Source organism: Seriola lalandi, unplaced genomic scaffold, assembly GCF_002814215.2.
Source record: "Seriola lalandi dorsalis isolate HSWRI2012SDOR001 ecotype SW California unplaced genomic scaffold, Sedor1 jcf7180002054581, whole genome shotgun sequence".
NCBI lineage: Eukaryota > Metazoa > Chordata > Actinopteri > Carangiformes > Carangidae > Seriola > Seriola lalandi.
In genome coordinates, this window is record NW_019525134.1 from 2,718,746 (window position 1) to 2,729,334 (window position 10,589).

At 43.6% G+C, this 10,589-nt stretch overlaps 1 protein-coding gene across 2 annotated transcripts in view; it reads right to left on the bottom strand.

Annotated features, from left to right (window-relative positions):
- mtmr4 (myotubularin related protein 4) overlaps positions 1-10,589 on the bottom strand; it is a 34,892-nt gene that overhangs the window by 16,874 nt on the left and 7,429 nt on the right. The window contains exons 1-2 of one of the 2 annotated variants that reach the window (XM_023418257.2): positions 10,295-10,403; positions 2,879-2,968 (exon numbers count right to left, since the gene is read on the bottom strand). In XM_023418257.2, coding sequence (XP_023274025.1) covers positions 2,879-2,968; positions 10,295-10,339 — 135 coding nt within the window. In that variant the 5' untranslated portion in view covers positions 10,340-10,403. Of the gene's footprint in view, positions 1-2,878; positions 2,969-10,294; positions 10,404-10,589 lie in introns of those variants that run through there. The other variant, XM_023418259.2, reaches the window with a different exon arrangement.

A 10,589-nucleotide genomic window follows, 5' to 3' on the forward strand; every position in this document is an offset into this window, starting at 1 on the left:
ACAGCCTTTATTAAATCAGGGCCAACGAGCTGGATGTGACTGACGGATAAATACAGGTCAACATCTAAGAAGAGATAAAACATAAAGAATCTAAAATAAAGCAAAACTATTCTTGTCTTTTTAAAAGGAATATTAATGATTGGCAAAAGGTCAAAAGCTGTCAGCGCATCCGAGTGTGGATGACTCTTGGTCCAGAGAGCTTATGTTAAAAAAAAAAAAGAAAAAAAACCCTGACATGTACCGCTGCACCTGCTGTTGCTCATCTCTAACTGAAAATGTGTGCGTGAGCCCGGACAGGAGGCATGATGAGGGGAAAGAGTACAGCTTAAGCTGGGAAATGGAGCACATAGTATCTGCACTCAGACACCATCAGAGCCAAATATAGGCAGCAGTCCCCTTGGCACCCCGCACTACGACTTCTAAAAAGTGGAATATTTAAAATGCGACGGCTGTAACTCAACTTTAAAGTGACTGGTACAAAAACAGAGAACTGACGCTGTTGATAGTTTTTCTACTATAAAACTAAATCTACAGCTTTTTCTGTAACTGAGAAAAAAGGGAAAAGCTTAATCAAAAGCATTTTTGCATTTGTCATGAGACAGGGAATGTAGCCAGTTCGCAATGAGCACTACTGCCTGAACAGCAGCAGAAATGACAACGTGCAACGACTGAGTCTGTGCGCTGCTCTGCTGTGGAACAGACCAACATGTCCTGCTAAGAGTGCCATAGCTAACGTGCTGCACAGACCGGGAGCTGCATTAAACAAGCTGTGCTCCAAAAGTGGGTGCATGAGTCACCGGCAGCGAATGCAGCAGAAGATACTGTGTCACGTTTCCTCTATGAGGCCTTCAGCGGCAGAATTATAAAAAAAGGAGGGAGGGAGGGGAAGAGAGAGAGAGGGAGTGCTGAAAGACCCATGAATAACACTCTCTGACTTGTGAGTCGTGACTTCCGCTTCAAGCAGCCTGTCTGTGAGGACATGCACGTGTGCAAATGCACACACTCAGAACTCAAAGCATGCACCGCAGCTCTCACGCACACAAGAGGAAAAGCAGCAGGGTATTGAATATGGTGGGGAATGCCTGTAATTTGCCCACAGGAACACTGTTAAGAGACATCAGCTGTCAGTGAAACTATGGGAGTGCACAAAGAAAAACACAAAAGCAGAGACACAATGAATGACTGCATGTGTGTGTGTGTGTGTGTGTGTGTGTGTGTCAATGCAGGGGGAGGGGAAGTAAAAGACTGCAGAAACAGAAAATGTTGCAAGGTGACTAAAATGAGAATAATTACAAAGTGTAATTATAAGTGCCCTCCGGTTCCTCAGCTTAAGATTCAGCCTCAAAACTTTCCTCTCCATTCTTCTCACACTGATTCTCAGGAATTAAAGGAACACAGAGTCTTTTTGAAAACACACGATGATAATAACAATTATAACAATATTAATAATGAACACTTTTGAACAGGTTGATAGCCCCTGCAGTTCACTGCAGCCTGAGTGGAAAACGTGCTCCACTTGAAAACCACAAAAAAAGAGAAACAACAGATAGTGACCCCAGGCTGAGCAATTCCCTCCTCCCTCCACTTTTCCTTTGTCTAGTTCTCCAGACACATGATGCTCAGCTCCATTAACCATCAGACAGCCACAGAGCACAGACCCAACACCATGGAGGGCACAGCGCAAGTTGCCCATCACAATTTTGCTACTGGCATCTTCACTGTGGAAGAGACTTACAAATCCTTCTCACTTCAATGACTTAAATGCTTTTTATCTTCCCCGTCCTTCATCTGCTGCAGTGACTTCTGCTTGGAACAACGTGGGATAATGTATTTCCTCTATAGTTCTCAAACCTCCAAAGTCATTTTTTTGTTGTTGTACTTAACCAAGTTGGTCTTGAAGGCACTGATAAATTGTGCTATTTTAGAGGTCGATAACATGTAAATAATGACAATAAAATAGGGGTTTCAACCTGATGCAGAGCCAGTAATAGTGTTGCATGGGTGGTAGTGTCTACGGTCAGCCTGTGCAGTTTGGTGTTTGAAGGACATGCGGATTTACGTACACATATCATATCACATATCACATATTACATTTTACTTATGTAATAGTGCAGATGTAATTTACACATAATCTGATCTTTGTGTTTTTTATTTCCTTGGTTTAAACAGCAAAGAAATGTCACACTCTGGTCAACCAGAGAACACTGTAAACACAGTCTAAATATCTGAGGCTGTTCATTCATGTGGCTTTTTTTTCCTGTCAGTGTGAGAGCCACCCATGTAAAAACCCTTTGCTCCTCCAGAAACATGTGAATCACACCGTCTTCAGTCCTTTCATACCGTACATACACACAAGCTTTTTAAACATTTTCAACCTCCTGCTTTCAAAACTTTTCCTCTGCTCTTGTTAAGGTGTTGCATCTGAATGTAGGAGACTAATTCTGAATCTATGTGTTTCTTTTAGAAGTATGAAGGTCTTATCTGTACCGAGCGTGGGCAGTGGCTGCATTCAAATGCAAATATTTTGTTATCCACCAGTTTAGCTAATTAACTTTTTCCCCATGTTGAACACCGATAAGGTAAAACATGGCTGAGCAATGACAAAAATGTTCTCCTTTACTCCAGTGTCATCATCTCCTTCAGCGTCTGGCCTCAGGCCTGCAGAGTTGTGACTGTTGCAGTAATATCTTGGCGGTCACGAGACGCCACTCCCCATACCACCAAGCTACGTCAGGGTGTTTCAGAGGAACCAGGGCTTCAACATGAGGTCATATCTGAAAGTTGTCTGCCTCTCAGACATGGAGCTTGGTGTCAGAACAGATGGAGGTGCGGTATAGAGCTGTAGTTTTCAAGGGTTGATGAAGACCGTTCATCTCACCTGAAGGCTTTCATCCTCCTTCACCAGCTCCTTCTGGGGGAACAGGTCCTTGGCCTTGATGTACTCCAGACTGGGAGGCCCCTCTTCACCCTGTCACACACAGACACAACACAGAGGTCGTCAGATAAATACTTCTGTCATATTGAGCTAATACAGTGCAATGATGGCAGTGTCAGACCACAAGGAAGTACACTGACAAGGCCAAAAAAAAGTTCAGTAAAATCAGACACGGGAGTTCATGTTCTGTGTTTTCGTACTGAGCGTTCATCAGTGTGGTAAGATACATGCCAGGTGGAATTTCACAATCCCCACCAGCCGACTCACAGACATCACGTAGCAGATTAAATATTGACTACTAGAGATCCAAAATTCCTTTTTAATAGGGGGCACACGACCTTGTGTTAGGTCAATGAGGCAATCTATTTGAAATGTTTACCAATTGATCCTAACCAGCCTATTCCCCGATTGATTAATAATAATAATGATGTAGGAAGAATCCGACTTTGACGTATTTATATTGTTTGCTTTGGCACTGTGCCGGTAGTTATTGCATATGCAAATGATAGACAGAAGTGGGCAGCAGACACCAAAACCCTGCAGACTTTGTGACTGGGTGTTACATTCTTGAGCAAATAAAGATACTGGGACTTAGTAAAGTATTTGACAGACGTGACCAGTTATTCATGAGGCACTGTCATCAATGTCTAGAGAGATTTTTAATATCCAATAACCAAATACAAACTTAATTTAATGTGGCATTTCTTATGGCTGCTGATTAATGAATGCAAATGGAGCCTTATCAAGTGCACACCTGTTATAACGGAGGGTTGGCTAAAATTAGACCGCAACACCTCGAGAAGCAGCAGAGAGAAGAATGAGAGAGGAACAAAGAGGGCAGTCAACCCTGTCCTTGCAGCTTCTGTGCCTCTGTCCTCTGAGCAAACACTTACATCAGGTCATACTTCAATCACTGGAGAGAGAGAGGGGTAAAAACTAATCAAACGATCAAAGTGGAGGACATGCCCACGCCCTTTAAAATCCACAGCATTTACATGTATATCGGTATCCAGATTTTGAGTGTTATAAATTGAACACTGTATATATATGATATGTGACTAACATTGTCTAGATTTCTGATCGTCTGCTGTGACATGTGCAGGCATGTCCTTCACCCCACATCCACCCCGTCTCTGTCATTTCTGCTGCAACTGAGTCACCTCAGCGGTTGGGGACAAACCCAGTTTGGTTTCTGGCGGCCTGATCGCGGCTACCTTTACTGCTCTGCTTGATTTGGCGTCTCCATCCGAGTATGACCGTATGTCGACGCTGTTTCTTAATGAAAACAGATATGGAGCCCCCGAAGGGGCAACAGAAGGAGGCAGAATGCATTCATCTGTGGTTTATTTCGGTGGACCACATCCACACACTCGGGCTGGTCTCTTCCTGTGCTCCAGGACAAAGGACACAGCAAAATGTCACATATTTTAGTGGGAAACTCCCTGATGTCTAACCAAGCAGACCTCCCGCCATGTTTACATTCATTACATCTGTCAACCAAAGGTCCAAGCTGGTGATTAAACCACAGAATAAGCATACCACCCATTGGGTTGACTGGTAACAGATGGAGACAGTGTCCCTACAGTGACAACCCGTCTCCTACAAGCAACTGGCATGTCACTATCCAACAAAAGCATGGGGATCATAAGAATATGACAGCCAAAGCATCATTTATCAGCTTCAGTGACTTTGAAGTTTTGACAGAGGCTCGATCTACAGTGCACATCTATAGGCTCAGCAATAGAGAAAAAGCTTACTGCTGACATGACATATGCACCTTTGAATGTGAAGGAAGAGTACTGTTAGCTATTCAAAAAGCAGCATCAACAACTACTAATTACAATTTGTTGGAAATTTACCAATTTCAAACAATAAAATGTTGAAAAATGTATGAGTTCAAACTATTTTGATAAAATAAATAAAAGTAAAATCAACATCTTTGCGTATTTTGGAAGGTTGGTCGGACAAAACGAGGAGTAGGAAGATGCCGCCGCAAAATATATAAAGGACATTTTACAGGCAAAACAATCAATAGTGAAAATAATTAGCAGCTTAATAGATAATGAAAATAATCATTAGCTATAGCCCTAAATCGAAGTATAGCGGGGACACAGTACAGGTCCAGATCTCAGTGTCAGTTGGTTGGAGAACTGTTCGCTGCTGCCTTTGTATTGATGGATTATTATAGGTATGGCAAGTGTGTTTGTGTGGGAGAGATTAACACAATAAATCACCACAGGCTACCTGCTACTGCTACACCATAAACTGTTCCACCCTGAGTGTTCAACTGTTTCTCACTGTAAAATATTGCATTTAAAAGTCAAACAGTGGTGCAAGAAAATCATCATTAACATGCCTCAACTTCAGACTAGCCAACTTGTCTGAACTCCTCCAACTCCCTCTGCAATGCAACGCCACTAATCTTTTGACCTCTAACCTGAGTCTGCCTTCGGCATCAGACTGATGAGGCAGCTGCGTGTCATCAATTTTACTTATTTTCACCTGAGAATGGGCGGACAGTGACAGTGGCCATCAGTCAGAGGTACCCTGCAAGGGCTGGGTGATTACAGGTTGATCTAACACACTGTTGCCGGGCAGTCTGAAGCGCCAGCCTGCCATCCAGGCACAGACCCACTGGCTTTCTCTGACGGAATAAAGTTTACCGTGGCGTGTCAGACAGCCGCCGTAAATTACTTGAGAAACTATGGTCATAGAGTCTCCCACTCAGAAACTCACTGCCAGTCACTAGAGAGGAACATAAACTCAATACGTACAAACACACACGTCTCCATGACTTCAGAAGACATTACACTGACTTTCACTAATTAATTAATTTCCTGCTACTTGCCTAACACTCAGCTTTAGCTTAACCTAAACTTACACTAAGCTTAACACTTGAATTTAATGGGGCCTTGCCTTTTTCCCCATAAGGAAGACAATCCCCATGTGTAAACAGATTTAGGTCCCCACAACATGACTAATACCAGAACGACACACACACACGTCAATAATCCATCCACTCCCTTGTTCCAATACATCTTCTGCTGCACTACCTGGTAGATCCTTGGCACCATTTACTCAGTTCTCTCATGGAGCAGTCCTGACGTTGCACTCCTGGGACGCCTGCTAGAACACAGTGTACTTTCAAGGCAAAAAAAAAAACAGCTGACTAAAAGTTGTGTAGATGTCGTACTGCCCCGTGAATCCAAGACACAGTCTATAAACACAGGCTGGCGTATACGGATGCGTTGTTGGTGATAAACATGAAACATCAGAAAGAAGAGACTCCCGGTTGTTCACCTGACAAGTTTTTGTGGCAGCTTCAACAGACAAAAGGACAGAAAATGTCAAGTAAAGTAAAACATGGGCTGAGCTGCATTACAGCACAGACATCGGTGTAGCAGCGTTAGGAGGAAGATTTTCATAAGTCCCTCCTAACGGCAGATAACACTTAAACAAGACAGGGCTTAAAACTCTGTCATTACGTTGGCAAACAAACGCAGGCAGGGAGGCACTTCTGTCTTCTGATTTCTGGTCCATTGCATGGTGTCCAGACAATCAGCTTACAGAAGATTAAAGGAAAAGGGAAATGCTCTCACTTCCTACCGACTCACAAAGATGGAGCACAGCTTGTCCTGTGCCCAACACGTTTTTGCTTTGTCACTGCTGTGAGCCTGCACACCCTCCCCCACCTTTGTCCAACGAGCAATCAAAAAGCTGGAGCTGACAGGCATGCGCACACACACACACACACACACACACACACACACACACACACACACACACACACACACACACACACAAACACACACACACAAACACACACACACGCCTCCGCACATCTATCAAATATAAATGTCAGGGTTGATAGCACATGCAATGTCTTGATAACGTGTATTGCCATATCAGCTATCACAGCTCCAGTGTAGCTGATTAAAACGTGTGTATGTGGTGTAAAAACATGCAGGGCTCATTTTTACTACACTGAAATAAAGTTGTAATTGTCTGGTGAAAACACGTTTGAGTGACTGTTTCCAGGGAAAACTATCTCCAGGGATTTCTGCACGTGTGTGAATGGAGAAATGAACAAAACTGGCAGCATGAAGGTGGAATAGGTAGAGAAAAAGACAGTGGCACAGTCTTCATGAATAAGTGTCTGGTTGCCATGGATACAACAACCTCTTTTTAGAGCCCGAGTCGCTTTCTCTCTGAAGCTTTGGGAAACAATTTGCTGTCCTTACTTACCAGATTATTTACTTAATCTGACCGAGGTTTTGTCCTAGAGATGTGCAGATTAGAGAATCGCTACATGATGCAAAGGTGACCTCCTCAATATGTGGGCTACATGCACTTATTTACTGTTTTCGACATATTAAATGAGGCAAGCACAGGTAAGGACATTGTTTAAATTGCAGAGAATGACCCAAATGCGCTGCCACAGAGGAGGGAAAGGACAAGGGCGGATGGAAACACAGGAAGCAAGGACAGGGGGGGAATGAAAGTCACCAAATACGAGCTGAAAACAACCAAAACAAAAGATATTCTCTGCTGAGAGTCCGGTTAGGACTAGGCATCAGTCAAGATCAAGGATGGCAGAGTATGACGAATCTCTTTTAATGCATTTCTTTCTCCCTGCCCTCACTCCGACTTAATATTTCATAGACCACCATGTTCTAAATGATCAGTCCCATTTTAGGCTCATAAGAGAGCTGTGCTCCGACAGCTGAGGGAACGAGGCAGAGCCAGGGTTTTCTATAATAAGCAGAAGTTATCTGAAACATATAAAGTTGGAGAGTCAGAGTCGGAACAGGTCTTTCTATGTAGAGATATTTAAAGTGCTCGTTCCTGGGCGATGTAACGAACAGGTGACAATATAGATCTTCTCCAAACATTAGGATGGAAGGAAAATAGACAGCAAAGAGAGCTTCGTGTGGGAACAGACAAAGTGGGCTTGTTTGGGCTGTTGATTCTGAGAAAACAGCAGAAAGTGTCAGCTAAGCATCACTTAACCCTTTGAATACTCTTCTTCTGAGTAAAAAATCCAACCTGATCTGCCTCATTTCGCTGCCTCCAGTCCGCTGTCAGGACGCTGTGGTCATGACAGCTTCCTTAGCATCACAACACACTGAGTGTCACCTGCTGTGTACATGTTTTACGGCTGTCACCGCCTTGGTGTCGTGCAGGGTGGTGAGGCCCAACACCAGACTCTTCACAGGTACCAACGAGGGTGCAACGAGGTAAACGACCTGAAGCAAATCCCCAAAAAGCTTTTGGCTGTACTTACACTTTTGATTCGTTTAGCTGGTGGGTATAATAGAATCTGAGTCATAGAAAAAATCTTAACCAATTCAATTAGTGCTTTTTATGGCTCCATTTAGCTCAGACAACATATCACAGAGGCAGATAAACATGATATATTGGAACAGTAACACAAGATGTTTTTTCCGCAGCTGAATCACAACAATAGCGCCGGTGATGAAAACTTGGCACAGTCCTGCAGCTGCCTCTTCCACATGAGGAGACTGACAGAGCTGTGATCCACTGAAGTAAGAGAGGAACCTGGACACTAAATTATACAGACACTGACGCAGAAGAAGAACTGCTGACTCAGCTCCACTACAGACATATTAAAGAGAGATCATAAATTGTGTAGCGCCTGGTCACAACGTCAATGTCTGCTCACAGAGAAAAGAAAAAAGCAGCTGCAGCACTCTTCCTGATCCACCAGATAACTTCACAATGCTTTCTCTGGAAGAGCTAGTGATGGAAATTAGATTAAAGCTTTCTCAATAATAGATGTTGAAAATGTTAACATCATTCAATATCGTCTATACATAGTAGGTCTAACTCAGTGCCTGTTGCACAAGACATTAACTCTTTAAGGTTTAGCTTATGATGATTTCTATTAAGCAGCCCTGCTGTTATTGTCTGATCATTGTTAGTCATGTTAGCAACATGGCTCTGTGGACGGCAATGCCTGTGTGTTGGTCTGTCCATCTCTTTGGTTCAAACTGAAACATCTCAGCAACAACTTACAGCCATGAAACACTGTGTCAATCATCCTGAATCATATTTACTTTGATGATTAGCTGATATTTCATCTATTGACACCATGAACTCAAAATTTAAATGTGTCCATTACTTTTGGTTTATAAATAAATCCTTTTCCCTCAGCTGTACCTTGTGTTTAGTGCTAATTAGCAAATGTTAACATGCTAACACAATAAGCTAAGAGAGTGAACATGGTAAACACTATACCTGCTAAACATCAGCATGTTAGCATTGTCACAGTGAGCTTGGACATTAGCATTTGGCACATTTAGCAGCATAGCCACTAGCAGAGCTGTACACTCATCATCTTGTTATGAAATACATTTCATTACTTATCTCTATTTTATCTATTATTACCCAGTGTCAAACATTTTGTAAGCAGTGAGTATTTATTTCAACCTAATGACATATGATTTAGATGGATGTTTTGTACCACTGACACAGTTATCAGATACTAATTTTGTCAGTGACAGAATTACTGCAAATCAAATATATGAAAGAGGCTGTGGTGTTTTTACCAAGTTTGGAAAGGATATATTATATTTGTTGGACCAATGATATGGGATGGCAGACAGGTGAATGTGAGAGAATTTACTGTTTGGTTGAAAGTTAGCGATTAATGGGCCCAGACAGAGGACTGTGAACATCACTGAAAGCTCGGAAGTTAACTTGTGAACCATCAGATAATTTATGCCCCAAGGTGTGAGGCTGAGACCATCCTGTCTTATTCCTAGTCCGTCAACCTTTTCATCATTCTGTGTCCAGACCAAACTGGGAAGAACTCCTCCTCCTCTACATCAGTCATCCTTTCATACCCCCGACAGTATACACCCCAATACCATGACTACTGCACAATGCAGGTTCTCCACTGCAGTGAACACACTACACTGCTCTCAGGCGGTGAGTGCACAATGTGCTCACTCTCAGCAGCACACGGTTTACACACCTTACTCCTGACCCCCCCTTCTCTCCTCCCTGCCAATCAACGCACTGGCAGCTCAGAGCCCTCCATCCCACAGAGTTAAGTAATGACAGCAATAAAAGCTTTTCATCACCACACGCATGAGAAGGCACTGAGGTAATTCAATTATTTGTATGTGGAATCAGTGCCGGTTACTTAATAACTGCAGCGCTCACGTGTGGTGACCAACCCCCCATCCCCCACTGATTGTCAGGCAGGCACACACACACACACACACACACACACACACATACCCACACACACAAGGCGAGGTCGGGAGGGGAGGGCTTTGATACACACCCATCACAAACAAAAATGAAGGCCAAAATAAAAGCCTGTTGACTTACAAAGCAGTTGAGCATGGAGCAGGACACCCTTCCTGCGAGGCTCATGTCGAGGAGAGGCAGGGCTGTGCCAGGATGACACGCAGCCTATGGAGCAGCAGCACGACCAGAGCACGAGGAGCCGGCATAACCATTCTTCTCCCAGCCGGAGCCTCTCCACCCCTCATCCACTCCGAACCCCTCTGCCTGCCACCCCTCTCCCCCTCCACCTTCTGCACGTTCCCCCCCTTCTCAAGAGGTGCTACGGGACAACACGCCAGTAGTCCAAGCTCTCATTCGGGAACCCACCCCAACCCCA